This window comes from Cydia fagiglandana, chromosome 1 (genome assembly GCF_963556715.1).
Source record: "Cydia fagiglandana chromosome 1, ilCydFagi1.1, whole genome shotgun sequence".
In the NCBI taxonomy this organism is placed as follows: domain Eukaryota; kingdom Metazoa; phylum Arthropoda; class Insecta; order Lepidoptera; family Tortricidae; genus Cydia; species Cydia fagiglandana.
Window position 1 is genome coordinate 16,857,592 of NC_085932.1, and position 15,929 is coordinate 16,873,520.

Sequence of the window (15,929 nt, forward strand, 5' to 3'; positions counted from 1 at the left end):
ATCTGACTTTTAGACTAGCGACCATCCCCGCGTACCACATACCCCGGGACGGCAGCCTGGAGTCGTACCGTGACTTCCTGGACTTGTGGCCGGCCTACGAGCGCGCCGAGTCTGTCGGCCAGCACGCCTCCGCCGACGTAGCCACGCTCGCTCAAGTCAGTTATCAAGAGGCTATACTTCTTGATCACATGAACACTGCAAATCAAACTGGGTTTTGTTTTGTTTGATTACTTTAGACAGATGCATCATGGAAATATTCGTTTTGTTTTTCAGGACGCCCTTATATTGTGTTCGACGTTGTTTTCTCTCGCTTCCACCGGCGGAGGAGGCGCAGGTGGCGGCGAAGATCAGAAGGTAAAGTTAGGCCATTGAATCTAGGTATTATCAGTGTATTACTACGGCGGGTAGAACCTTTAATACTTATTGTGTTTTCGTAAACTTAGGACATACTAGAATTTTCTAAACCCATAAGAGTAAAAACTCACAGATTACACTGCCTCTAACTGAACCCAAAAATGACAGAAGTCTGTAGTCTATGATTTGTTTTTATTTTTCAATGTTTGCAGCGACATTTGCGTTAAGTTTGCACGTTTATCCTCATTGTTTAGGATTTTGCTGATGCAAACTACTAGTACCTACCCCGTGCTCCGCTCGAGTACTTAGAGCTGGCTAATCAACTTCTCCCGCAGGTTGACGAATTAGCTCAGGAGATGATGACAAAGCTGCCTAACAAAATTGACATGGACACCACCGAGCGCATGATGGGTCCCGAAATCGTGATGCCAATGTGCGTCTCTCTGCTGCAGGAGATCGGCTATTTTAACGTTCTCATCAACACCATTGTTTCAGGACTTAAGGTAAGTCGACGTGGAGGATATCGAATGCATGAGCTAGCCTGATATCATGCATTCATGATGCCCACATGCGTCATTGTTTTGGGAAAATATCTATGTTATATTAAAGTCACATTTTTACATGTTTATAAACAAGTAGCTCTGCATTGCAGGAGCTGAGGCGCGCAATCGAAGGTCTGGTGGTGATGTCAGAAATGCTAGAGATCATGTATAACTGCATTTTCGAGGGTAAAGTGCCCACGTTCTGGCAGAAAGGTACGTGCTAGTGAATGTTCTACATTTTCCATCGATGTAAATATACACAGATTAATGATTAGCCTAACTTAACTGGTGAAATTTTACTCCATAACTCCGCAGCTCGACCCTCCATGAAGCCGCTAGGATCGTGGTGCCGCGAGTTGTTCCTGCGCGGGGCGCACCTCACCGCGTGGGCCAACGCGCCTCGTTCCCCGCCCACACTGTGCTGGCTGCCGGCGCTGGTCGCCCCCACCGGTTTCCTCACCGCCGTCATGCAGGTGATTATGGCTCCGATCTGTTCCCGGGGGCCCCTCACCGCGTGGCTCGACTGGCTGCCGGCGCTGATTGCGCTCACTGGCATTCTCAAGATCTTGAACCATAATAATTTCGGGAAGTCCGAAGGGCCGAATACCGAAAAGGATAACATGGTATCCTTATGGTATATACCTTGACTCATTGGTGGTTTGAGACGGTAATATACAAATTATGTGTTCTAGACGAGCTAAGGGGCTCGAATAAACGCGCCAAATTTCATACGTGTAGGTAGGTTTTACGTTGCGCATTGCAGGGGTCAAAAGTGGCTTGAAATGGTTTGTGTAATATTACCTACATACGGTTGCTGCGTCGCCAGTTCCTTTTTCTTTGAACTTGGCTGGACACTGGACACGCTACCGCGTGTCTAGATTTATAGTTGTTTATTGTTGTTGAGTCCCTCTCTCAAACGGCCCTTACTTTACAGACAACTGCGCGCGGAGAAAGTTGGCCTATAGATACGCTGTGCTGGGAGTTCACGGTGCTGCCTATGGATGAGTCCGCATTCGTGCGTCCGCCGCGGGATGGCGGTGTCTACATCAGGTTAGTTTGTTAACTCTTAAGTCACCCATATAACCATTCTAGTCGCAGAATCATCAAAGTGGTAACTAAATGTCAGATGTGTCGTAACAGAGTCCACACAATGTGTCTAGAACTGTTTCGAAACAAAGTGTCGTCGCCGTGTGTACACTTTTCCGTAACAAGGTGTCGACACATTTGTGTGCACTTTGCGTGCGGTTTGCGACTAAATCTGACAGCAAATTTGTGACAGCAAATGTCAATATAAAATACCTCTTGAAAACCAAGGTTTGTCAAACTACTATTAGTGTCTCGTGTGCTCGTAAGTAATTCTAGTAAGTCATCATGGGCGATGCAAATGATAATAATCGACCAAAACCATATAAACACCCAACACCCGTCAACCTTTTACAGAAAAGTTTTTAAAGAAATGCAATAAGCTACTTAGGTCAGCCAACGAATGCTCAAAAAAGTTGTAGAGGGAAATGCTCGGAACACAATTTTTGACTCTGTAACTTGGTTTGGACAAGTTAGGAGGTGAACATATCAAAAGTCCCCGGCCGTAGCCCTTGAGCGGGGGGAAGAGAGGGGGCTTTGAATGTCCCATTTTCCGGTTTTTCGATTATATCTCGGAAACTATGCATCTTAGCGACATGGCCACTTATACAAAATGAAAGTTAATTTAATTTGTTACAAGTTTATTCAGTCAATTTTTTCGATATGTTGAATAGTTTTTGAGATATCCGCTCTTGAAAGTTTATTTAGGGCTCTCAATTTTATCTTGATATATCTACATCCGTGAAGGTGCTAGGCCGTGTATGGTATCGTTTTCGTATAAATCTGGGTTGCTGAATCCATTTAAGGTATCACATTGAAACCATTCCACAAAATTAAAAAAATCTTTTTAGGGTTCCGTACCTCAAAAGCAAAAAACGGAATCCTTATAGGATCACTCGTGCGTCTGTATGTATGTCTGTCTGAATACACAAAATAGTTCTTTACCTATAGATGACAGGAAAACCTATTAGAAATGTGCAGTCAAGCGCGAGTCCGACTTAATGTACGGAACCCTTAATACGCGAGTCCGACTCGCACTTGGTCGGTTTTTTTTAAACTCCTCTTGACGCTTAACCGCTGAACCGATTTCGTTGAAATTTGGTATAGAAATAGTTTGCGTCCCGGAACAGGACATAGGATAGATCTTATAACCAAAATCATCTTTTGAAGGTGTGAAAAGTGGCGTGGAAATTTGTACGGGAAATCAATAACCGCTGAACCGATTTATATTAAATTTGGGATGGTCTACATCTTTGATTTAGTTAAAAATGATAAAAAAAACATGACTTCAAACCTAAACTTAAACAGTATTAACTTCAAGAAGTCAATTCTGAATTCCCCCCTACACCTCATTTCACACCTTTGAAGGATGATTTTTGAGATAACTTATTATGTCCTGTCTCGGGACTCAAAATATATGTGTACTAAATTTAAATTAAAACTGTTCAGCAGTTTAAGCGTGAAGAGGAGTTTAAAAGAAAGTAAGTTTATATGTTTTTACTTTGGAATGGTGTCAATGTGATACCATAACTAAATTTGGTACTGCGAATTTATACGAAAACGATACCAAACATGGCCTCGTAGCTTTACTGTTGTAGAAGTCAAAATAAAATTGAGAGCCCTAAATTCTTATTACTTGACCAAACTTGTGTAGAAGGAAAAGGAAAAATAAAAGTCTTCGGCAGGAATATAAGACACAAATATAATTTTTTTTTGCGTTACTATTTCAATTATTAAATATAAACATACCTTGATTATATTATTCTAGTGAGATCCTCACAGATAAACAAAAACATTTACTTAAAAAATTACAAGGTCGAAATGTCACGGAACTTGTGAGAGTAATACGTGAAAAATAAAAACTTTTATGACAAAAAAATCTGGACACAATTTAAGAATCATCCAATTGCGTCGAGGAATCATCTGTATTTTTGCTTTTTTCATTACCTCCTCGCTTCTTTTTTTGTCCTTTGTATTCTGTAGCAATTTGTTAGATCTGAAAATAAAGATAACTTGCGTCGTCACGGATGTCGATTTATAGGTTTTAGGGAGTGCAGAATTCGAAAACGATGATCATTTTATAACCCAAGATGGCGGCTACGTATTTTGTCATAAAAGTCGTCATGAATATCGTTTTATAGGTTTTAGGAAGTGCCGATTTCGAAAATGATGACCAGTTTGGAATCCAAGATGTGTGCCGTGCACTTTGTCATAAAAGTCGTCATGGATATCGTTTTATAGGTTTTAGGGAGTGCAGAATTCGAAAATGATGACCATTTTGGATTCAAAGATGCCGTGCACTTTGTCATATAAGCCGTCATAGATGTTGATTTATAGGTGTTAGGAAGAGCAGATTTCGAAAATGATGACCATGACCAACAAAACGACATCCATGTCGACTTTTAATATAGTGCATGGCCGCCATCTTCGATTCCAAAATAGTTATTATTTTCGAAATCTGCGCTCCCTAAAACCTATAAAACGACAGCCATGACGACTTTAATGACATAGTGCATGGCCGCCATCTTGGAATCCAAAATGGTCATCGTTTTCGAAATCTGCGCCCCCTAAAACCTATAAAACGACACCCATGACGACTTTTATGACATAGTGCATGGCCACCATTTTGGAATCCAAAATGGTCATCATTTTCTAAATCTGCGCCCCCCAAAACCTATAAAACGACACCCATGACAACTTTTATGACAGTGCATGGCCGCCATCTTGGAATCGAAAATGGTTATCGTTTTCGAAATCTGCGCCCCCCAAAACCTATAAAACGACACCCATGTTAACTTTCATGACATAGTGCATGGCCGCCATTCTGGATTCCAAAATGGTCATCATTTTCGAAAGCGGGGCCCCCTAAAACCTATAAAACGACATCCATGACGACTTTTATAACATAGTGCATGGCCGCCATTTTGGAATCCAAAATGGTCATCGTTTTCGAAATCTGCGCCCCCTAAAACCTATAAAAAGATCACCCATGACGACTTTTATGACATAGTGCATGGCCACCATTTTGGAATCCAAAATGGTCATCATTTTCTAAATCTGCGCCCCCCAAAACCTATAAAAACGACATCCATGACGACTTTTATGACATAGTGCATGGCCGCCATTTTGGAATCGAAAATGGTTATCGTTTTCGAAATCTGCGCCCCCCAAAACCTATAAAACGACACCCATGACGACTTTTATGACATAGTGCATGGCCGCCATTTTGGATTTCAAAATGGTCATCATTTTCTAAATCGGGGCCCCCTAAAACCCATAAAACGACATCCATGACGACTTTTATGACATAGTGCATGGCCGCCGTTTTGGAATCGAAAATGGTTATCGTTTTCGAAATCTGCGCCCCCCAAAACCTATAAAACGACACCCATGACGACTTTTATGACATAGTGCATGGCCGCTATTCTGGATTCCAAAATGGTCATCATTTTCGAAAGCGGGGCCCCCTAAAACCTATAAAACGACATCCATGACGACTTTTATGACATAGTGCATGGCCGCCATCTTGGAATCCAAATTGGTCATCGTTTTCGAAATCTGCGCCCCTTAAAACCTATAAAACGACACCCATGACGACTTTTATGACATAGTGCATGGCCACCATTTTGGAATCCAAAATGGTCATCATTTTCTAAATCTGCGCCCCCCAAAACCTATAAAGCGACACCCATGACGACTTTTATTACATAGTGCATGGCCGCCATTTTGGATTCCAAAATGGTCATCATTTTCAAAATTGGGGCCCCCTAAAACGTATAAAACGACATCCATGACGACTTTTATGACACAGTGCATGGCCGCCATTTTGGATTCCAAAATGGTCATCATTTTCGAAATCGGCACTCCCTAAAACCTTTAAATCGACACCCATCTCGACTTTTATGTCAAAGTGTTTGGCTACCATCTGCATGCAAGACATTTCTATTATTTTTACGTACAAAAATGGCCCCCTGTCAACTTCCAACCGAGATTTAATCGATAATTTATTCGATTAATGTTCAGATTAATTCAATTTCAATCTATGTTAGGTCGACTAAACTAATCGTGATTAAAATTTGAGGATTAACTTTTTTTATTCCATTAATTAGTCGAATAAACAGTTAATCTATGAAGTCCCATCTCTGACCACGTCATTTTTACACTTTGAGAATATCTGAAAACAAATGAACACAAGGAGCCATTTTGCAAATCCAGTAACTTTGTTATTACTTTTGACAGCGCGTGTCATGTGTCTACACAGAGTCGACACAAAGTCGAAACATTTGCGACTACTTTGTGACTGCAATATTTCTCAGCCTTAAACCATATTTATACATCATAATTAACAAGTTTCGTAGTATGTAAAGCGTTATTTCTGTTATTTAAGTATAGTATACGCATCGAAGTACTAAAAATGCATCAAATAATATATTTATGAACACAAGCACTGAGAAGTAAACAATTTCATTTCCGGCTATACTAAAACAATGTGGTGGCGCGTTGATTATATTACACTTAGTTTATCAAATCACTCGAGCAGTTTAATTCCCCATAATAATTTAAGTCCTATTGTAATATAAATGCAAACAATATATAATTACGTCTTGTAATCCATTTTAGAGATGGCGTATTAATGTCACTTATTTTTATTTAACTATTTTTCCATCTGACAGTTTCCATTTGACAGGAACAAAATGAACGAATGAACGAATGATTTTGGCATAAAGTAGTCGCAAACCCGAAACAATGTGTGCACACGGCGACCACACTTTATGTCACTTTGTGTCATGTGTCGACCCTTCCCCATTTCTGGTAACTGTGTCGACACGGCGACGACTCTGCGACTGGAATTGTGACCGAAACAGACGGTGTCGACACAAGATGTGTCTACACCGCGTCGTAACGGCGACTGGAAATGGTTGTATGGGCACTTTAGGCCCTCTTGCACCATTCCACTAACCCGGGGTTAACCGGTTAAACCTGGAGTTGCCGTGGTTACCAGTACAGTTTGAAACTGGGTTAACGGTGTAACCGGTTAACCCAGGGTTATTGGGATGGTGCAAGCGGGCCTTAGTTGCAGACAAATTAAGATAGAATAAGCCAATCGAAAACACATCTTTTTAGCGTGGCATCCTTAAAAATAGAGGCGGTACGGTCTGTGTTTTTCATAGACACACAATCTGTTAGCTGAAGCCTAGATAAACCAGCCTGCACTGTATCGCACCCTCTGTTCTTTCGAGCATACTCTTATCCATTTACTTGAGTTGTTCAACAGTCGTATCTACACGAAATGTGGGCGCTGGCAGGATGAAAAAAAAAGGTTTTTATCAAATTAAAAAATAGATTCTCAAATTAAAAATATATTTTCTATAAATTATGCAGAGGGCTGTACTTGGAAGGTGCTTCATGGTTCCGCAAGGAGGGGTATCTGCAGGAGCCGCTTCCTATGCAGCTGGTGTTCCCCTTGACGCCCATCCACTTCAAGCCAATCCGGGCCACGGGCCGCAGGCTCCGAAGTAAGCGTTCATAATTCGCATATTTCTTATTACCGATTCCTTCTCTGTGAACCACTTTTACAACGTGTTAAAAATAATCTGTTCACATCACAGTGTCTCATTATTATGATATTCCACCACACTGAACTGTATATAATAAAAAAACCGGACAAGTGCGAGTCGGAATCGCCCAACGAGGGTTCCGTACTTAGAGAATATAACCAAACGGAGTGGTCATTAACAGGCGTTCCCCTATGTATGTCGAAAAAAGGCGGCCAATGGTCAACCACATGTCAAACACATGTGTGGACTGACGTTTATCTGACATGGCTATGTTGACGTTACGTACCTATACATTTGATGTGCCCCTCCCCCGCAAAAAACGGCAGACTATATTGTACCGAAAATTATAGACATGTCGTCTCCGTTGGTTATATCCTCTAAGGTTCCGTACATTTTAATATTTGTTGTTATAGCGACAACAGAAATACATCATCTGTGAAAATTTGATGTCTAGCTATCACGGTTCATGAGACAGAGAGAGCCTGTAACATTTTGCCTAAATCCGTTATACCTAATAATCTACATAACGGCATTGTTAGTCGCTTAGGTTTATTTCTATGTTAGGTGCCTAATATCCAGTATGTTTGCAGACCGGTACATCTGCCCGTGCTACTACTATCCGAAGCGCATGGGCGCGTTCGTGGTGGCCGTGGATTTGCCCTCCGGCAAGGAGAATGCCGAATTCTGGGTGAAGCGCGGAACCGCGATGCTCTGTACGCTTGCCACTTAGCAATACAAGTACGATATAATATCTACTGCCTTGTTTTATTTCTAGTAATACATACATGCTATTGGATACTTGGAGGCATTTTTGTTAAAATTTAGACGAATTATGGATATTTGATGAAGCATGCATACATGAGGTTAACGCATAGGTAGGTACTATAATTTAATAGGACAATAAATTACAAAAAAAAACACGTACTTATATGTTCATATTTTATAGTTTGTTAACATCATTCTTAATATAAGTAATTACACAAAACTATTTAGAATCAATACACTAGTATAATCTTGGAAATTGACTCTAAAACATTACAGTACCAAACTACAATAGGTACTTATTTAAATAAGAAAAATCTTTATATAATATGAATATGAATATTTTAGACTGTTGCCAGATGTAAAATAACGAGCTACATTAGGTATAGGCGTGTAACTAGGCGAAGTAGTGCTATGGTAGAGTCGACGACCTTATTTTTTCATTCAAAGTGCGCCAGGTACATTAAAGTATGGCGATGGTGCTCCTATTGGACATGTCCGCATTGTCACCGCCAAGTCGGTGCAAACTTGGCGTGGTCGGACATTCGTATTGTTAGGTTGTCTACGTCAGCCGGCTGGGGTCGACGCTGATGAACACGGGCTTGCTGTTGAGGTCGCAGGAGCAGTAGCAGCGTCCGGGCCGGTTGCCGTAGCGGCTTGGAACGATCAGCGTCCGCAGGTTGAGGCAGGGACCGTATAACCGGTTTTATTAAATACCTGTATATAAACTGTCAAACGAATACCGGTTAAAATGTTATACCTATATTCGAATTAGAGGTATTGCTGTCATTCCGTTTTTGTCTTTATCGCTAAACTACACTAATTGACATAATGAAATACCGGTATTCATTAATACCTCAATAATAACAGGTATTCAGTATACCGGTAATGGTTATCGTATTTAATACCGGTATTCATTGCACTTGATCAAAGAGTAACCAAAAACTTTGCGACAAGAGGTTAAAGTTGTTGTTAAGTCCTCATGCTAATATAATATTGATCGCAGTACAAGCGAAATATTTCATAATTTAACCACGAGCGTAGCAAGTGGTTCGAAATTGCGACCGTTTCAAAGCACGAGGTTAATGAATGAATTAATGAAAAGAATTAACCCCAGAAAACATTTCCATATGAAATATGAGCGCCGCGCCGGCGCGCCGCCGCCGCCATCAAAATTTTCGCGCCGCCGCCGCCGCCAAAATTTTCGCGTCGCCGCTGCCGACACTGCGCTATCGCCGTGGCATCGGCGTGACCTTGTTAGATACTAGAGTCTGTCTAAGCTAACTTTGCACCGATTTGAACAGAACAAAGTGAGGGAGTGTTATTATAATATAAACGTCATATTTTCATAGAAATTTGACATTAACGATGATATTTACACACGTTGTCGTTGCAAATGCTATGCAGATTAGTTTGATCGGGAATTAATTGCTTTTATATAAGGTGCTAACAAATTACAGCTTGGCAAAAAAGAGTAGAAATTAAAAAGTGGCAACACTGTAGTGTCGTCCCGTTTTCTTATATAAATTGGTTTGAAAGGGACGACACTACAATGTTGCCACTTTTTAATTTCTACTCTTTTTTGCCAAGCTGTAGGTATCGATATTTTAAGAGATGGTACTTTATATAAAAACAGTTAACTTTAAATAGAAATCAAGAAAACTTTTCATATCATATTTTTGTTTTATTTACCGAACAAAAAATAAATTAAAATTATATTAATAAAATTAATTAAAAATAATCATTACGTGCATTTAACCACATAAAGAAAAAATACATAGAGTGCTCATGCTCACTCCATACATCAGTTTTGGTACCAAAAATACTATTCTTTTCGTAGTCAACATCTAGTATCGAGTAACGGAATTATCAGTACTGCTACTTGACAATAGATGTTGCACCGACCGAAAAGTCTAATGCTCAACAACTTTCAGCGAATATTAAACAAGGATTCACTGGAACTTATTTTCTTTAATATTAGTTGTAAATAGTTGTTCAATACAATTTTCGTGAGTCGCGACATTTGAGACATCTAGTATCAAGTAGCGGTACTGATAATTCCGCTACTCGATGCTAAATGTCAATTACGAAAATAATAGTCTTTTTGGTACCAAAACTGATGTATGGAGTGAGCACTCTATGCTTACTATATTTGTCTATGATTTAACTGACAAGATGTTTAACACTTTCTGTTTTGCCAACAATTGTTTGTGTTAAATGTCATTATCATCAACGTGTCATTTCATTTATCAACGTGAAGTGGCCAGTTAAAAAGAGGTCTCATTTAATTATCTCATTAACAGGGTGTTTTTACGTAGCAAATTTGTTTTCCAATTTTCTCAAAGAACATCATAAAACCTAAATGTTTCATACTTAAATATACTCCAGGAGTCGAGTATTATCAGCTGTAAAAATATTGGTAGCTAATTTGTTAGCACCTTATATTAAGTTCGGATATATAACTTTTTTGGCTAATATATATTAGACTGCATGCTTTCTCTTGTCTATGCTTAAGCTAAACATGTGGCAGTAGTTAGCGATTCGGTGGCCAGGCAATGTCAATGAATAAGAAATAGGTGATATGGAGTCTAACCTAATACGTCTATTCCAGAACATATCCTCAACAATTGAATGTAAAGGTATGAGCACGATAGTTGAAGTCACGCACACAACAACAAAATCATGTAATGACAGTGAGATTTTGAAATTAATATTCTTTTTAGGCTTCCGTATTTCGTACCAATATCAAGTTGATATCAACTGTAAAAAAGTTTCTTGAAGGTTTTTTTTATAGGCTTTTAATATCGTACGTTTAAGTCGCATTCACTCATTGATTCATTCATACTATTTTTGCGATTAGTAGGTACTCTGTGCGAGCAGTGTGTGTAATCATTCACCTCTCTTGGCGATACGTACATATAATAACTATTATATTTGACTATAGCTACCCGCACTGACTTCGCACGGATAACACAAAACCTTAACAAATTGTACACCTAAACTAAAGCTTCCTCAAAAATCTTTCTATTGATAGCTGAAATCCGCATGAAAATCAGTTGAGTAGGTTTTGAGTTCATCGTGAACATACATTCATATAGTTACAGACAGACGCGGCGGGAGACTTTGTTTTATAAGGTGTAGTGAATCAGTGATAAATTCAATTAACAGTAACCTCACAATATAAAGATGTTCATTGTGCTGCTTATCTACAGTTCATGGCATGAAAAACTTTTTTCCTACCATAATTCAATAAATAATCCTTGAAATTAAAAGGTTTGAATTCTCTTCGCATAAACCAAGTTTTCAAGGCTACGCCGCCGATTCGCCGCCACCGCCAACCAATTTTGACCGGCGAACCGTCGCCGGCTAAATGCCTATCGGGCGGCGCTAGACGTGCGCGCCGGTCGAAAATAATTGGGCAACAGCGCGCCACCAAAAAATCCACGGCGGCGGCGTGGAATTTTTCAACTTTTCAATATTAAGACGTATAATGAAGTCATGCTTAACCCTTAAATCGACAAGGGAAAAAAATCTTAAAAAACTGTGTTAGTATCAGTTTTTCGGTGTTATTATCTTATTAGGTATGTGGTTGTTTATTGTAGAAAAATCATGAAAAAAATCTATTTATAATAGTTTCGAAAAAAACATAGGTATGACAAATATGTTGGATGTTGCCAGGTTCGGTGTAAATAAAAAGATACGCTGCATAATGAAAAGACGTCTAGTATTTTGGACGTTGCCGAATATACAGTACTTTATATGCATAAGGTTTTTTTTTTGTCAATATCATGTTTTTTTTTTTAAATTAATATAGAATAATTGCTTTTAATTACAAATACACTTACTGATAATGTCAACTTATGTTATGAACTAAAGTAAAACCTACTATTTTTATATTTTTCCAAAAAGTTTATAGCTCGTATTAGGTGGTAAAATTTTACCATTCATTGGCGTCATTTTATTAACATTAAATCAAACTTAGCGGGGTATCGTAGGATGCAGCAACATCTGAACAATGGTATACAATAATGCATGTACTTTTATCATGATTTCGTAAGAACTTTCTTAAATGAAATCGGGTCTGTCTCTTGATGTCTTGATGAACGCACAGGAAAAAAAATCCGAAATAATATTTTTTTATCTATTTGGTTCATTACGTTGTAATAAGACAAATAATGACTTAGTATGGTGTTGGTGCGACATAAAATAGTAGAAATTCAATTATATAACCAGAAAAATTCCGTAAGTACGTAATTATTGCCATTTTTAAGTAAGTATTTTACGTCAAAAATGTGAGAGTTACGTAGGAAATGGCGCCCGCAATAATTTTCAACTATTTCTTATCGGACTATAACCTATTACATATTTTAACGCTGCATAATACTGTCTTATAAAAAAATATTCGGCGCGAATTTTAAACTACCGGCGGCGGCGGCGGCGCGCGTACTCCTTATGGCGGCGGCGCGCACGTCTAATCAGCGCTCATATCTTTGAGATTATAAACTACATACATAATAAAATACAATTAAATCAACAATTAAAAAACAATGAAAAGAATCAAATGAACGCTATTAAATATTTATCCATCAAAATCATCACCTAACAGCTAATTTCACCAGCAACATGAAAACGGGCATTCTAAGATCCGAATCATAAGTATTTACAACTTTACAAGCGGGCCGGACAACGTCCTTGACGAGTAGCGAAGGAACGAATCGTGGTACTACTACAACCGGTATTGGCACTTACTTATTACCGGTAATAGCTTTAGGAGTAAACTATCAAATAGTGGTATTTGTTGTCAATTGGCTAAACCGATAACACTATTGAATACCGGTATTCGAATACCTCTATTCGGAGCTTAAGTGATATAAATACCCAAATTCAAATTACACCGGTTATACCTCAATAATAACCTGTAGTCAGAATACCGGTAACGGTCCCTGGGTTGAGGTCGGTCTCAACCGCGCGATCATCTGAAATCACAAGTCACTTTTATAATGTAATGTCTTCTTATACATCATTTATTGGAGCAATAATTATATTCCGCATTCCTTACAATAGATAGGTAAGTATCTATGAAGTATGTTGCTAAGAATAGATAGGTACATACTTCCCAAGCAAGTATTATAATTTAATAGAGAATATTTTGTTATGTAAAAGTGTGTTATAATTTTAAAACCATTTTTAAACAGTGAAGAACTAAATGGGACACTTTAGTGGTGAAAAACACCCTCTTCCATCCACTTGACTTTGGAATGGAGGAATTTGTTACGGATATGTAAGGTAAAAAAAATCTTCCGTAGTAGATCTATACGTACAGTTAGAAATTACGTACCTCGGCGCCTTAAGTCGTAACGACCTCTCCTAGTGTGGCCCCAATCTTCGTCGTCATCATCGTGTCGTCTACCCCGGTAGGGTATGCATTCTCCCGGCTGTCCTGGTTTCCTTGGTTGACCTGGCTGTCCTGATTGACCTGGTTCTCCTGGTCCTGGTGGACCTATTGTAAAAAGGAATTGACATTTTATTAGGTACTGATAAAATTTGATTGTTTCTGTTTTCAAAAGCAGTTTTGATATGAAAGCTAAGTATTACACAGTAAAAAAAACCGGGCAAGTGCGAGTCGGACTCGCGCACGAAGGGTTCCGTACCATAATGCAAAAAAAAAAGAAAAAAAAAACGGTCACCCATCCAAGTACTGACCACTCCCGACGTTGCTTAAATTTGGTCAAAAATCACGTTTGTTGTATGGGAGCCCCATTTAAATCTTTATTTTATTCTGTTTTTAGTATTTGTCGTTATAGCGGCAACAGAAATACATCATCTGTGAAAATTTCAACGTCTAGCTATCACGGTTCGTGAGATACAGCCAGACGGACAGACAGACAGACGGACAGCGAAGTCTTAGTAATAGGGTCCCGTTAGGAACCCTAAAAACCGGTTAGGTGCCAGTCGGATTCGCCTACCGAGGGTTGCGTACGCATTTTTTTTATTTTTTTTTTTACGTTTTTACTGTATTCAGAATTGTGTCGCTTAACTTCAAACTCGGGTAAATCCGTTCGACCCTCTAAGCAAACATCTTCCCTATTACATTTTGTTAATACCGAAATAAGTTTGAAGTTAAGTGGCTCAATTTCCCTAGATAAAGGGTCTTGACAGACAGGCGGACGCGCGGACGGGCGGACGGGCGGACGGCCTGACAGACGGACAGACAGCAAAGTGATCCTATACCAGGGCTACGTACCAGAGTCAAACCCACAGACTTTGCAAATATTTACAAATTATGGAAGTGTCAGCACCAAAGGTGGAATAGGGGTGAAGGGGTTCCATGGAAAGGGGGGCTATTAGTATCATGTCCATAACAAGGATAAAGGAGTGCCTTTGCAGCGCGTAGTATGTCTTTTTACTAAGAAGAGAAAAGACTGCAATAACTCAAAAACGGCTACACCGATTATATTCGCTGTATAGTAGTTTTCTTTGAAAGTACATATTTAGTTCTCTTCTATTTTATGATTATTTTCATATTTTTTGGACCCATGGTTCAAAAGTAAGACCCCTCTAACCCCCCGGAGGGGGCCGGAGGGGGCATAGGGATTATTTTTTTCATAGGTATAAAAATGTTATTTGAACCCCTTATTCAATTTGAATGACCCATCCAACGATACCCCACATCATTGGGTCAAATTTGCCAATCGCTCCGCTTACTTATGTTCTCGTGAGCTATCTTTTATTTTTGTGACTGCTACCTTAAAAAAATAAGAGTAAATAATTTTTCTCAAAAATGGACGGCAAAGTCGACTTTGCCGTCTAAAAAATAGGTCGCGAAGCGCTTAGTTTATGGTCAGTCAAAAATTTAAAAAGTTAAAAACATTGCAGTCTCGATTTTGGGACTGCAATGTTGCATACAAATTCCATTATTGAAGTTTTTTTTTTTCTCTTTATTTTTAGAGCTTGTCACCGAGGTGAACATGTCGCTCCATAAAAAACCACAAATTAATATATTCTTACAACTAACTTATTCTACATACTAAAGCTTTTCGTACAAGCTGCAATAGCGCCATGGCAGCGTCCGACAGAGCGAGCAGCCAGGACGCTATTGCAGCCCCCAACATCAAACATATTATTATGGCTTGAAAAAGCCAGTTGTATCCGAGCAGCTTCATTCCGGACACATTCCATTATAACATGGTACACGTCTTCTAATACATCACATTCATCACAATTAGGAGAAGGAACTTTCTTCATTAAATAACCGAATTTATTCAATGGGATATGTCCAGAACGTAGTCTCATCATCAATACAATGTCACGTCTATTAAGCAAACAATCAATCCACGGTGTCATTAAAGGATGAGGTTGGATCGTCTTGTACCAAATACCCTTCTCTGTTGATCTCTTATCAAAGTATTCTTTCCATAAAGTATAGGTTCTCTGTTTGGCTAAAATTATACAATCCGTATAAAAAGGCAAGGTATTACATTCTACTCCACCATGACAAGCCAGCCTGGCTATGGAATCCACTACTTCATTACCGGCTATACCTACATGAGATGGAATCCATTGCAGAATTATGGTCTTATCTTGCGATTGTAATTTATCAATGATATTTAAAATGGAATAGGCAACCGGG

At 39.1% G+C, this 15,929-nt stretch overlaps 2 protein-coding genes across 2 annotated transcripts in view; one reads left to right on the forward strand and one right to left on the reverse strand.

The window, feature by feature from the left end:
• The window catches only part of LOC134665447 (dynein axonemal heavy chain 2), an 82,690-nt gene extending 74,414 nt beyond the window's left edge, over positions 1-8,276 (forward strand). Inside the window, exons 75-82 of the mRNA XM_063522437.1 lie at positions 14-155; positions 274-354; positions 690-857; positions 1,007-1,109; positions 1,212-1,369; positions 1,831-1,946; positions 7,362-7,495; positions 8,128-8,276. Coding sequence (XP_063378507.1) covers positions 14-155; positions 274-354; positions 690-857; positions 1,007-1,109; positions 1,212-1,369; positions 1,831-1,946; positions 7,362-7,495; positions 8,128-8,267 — 1,042 coding nt within the window. The 3' untranslated portion in view covers positions 8,268-8,276. The remainder of the gene's footprint in view (positions 1-13; positions 156-273; positions 355-689; positions 858-1,006; positions 1,110-1,211; positions 1,370-1,830; positions 1,947-7,361; positions 7,496-8,127) is intronic.
• LOC134665842 (protein croquemort-like) overlaps positions 1-15,929 on the reverse strand; it is a 407,398-nt gene that overhangs the window by 251,479 nt on the left and 139,990 nt on the right. The window lies entirely within an intron of this gene.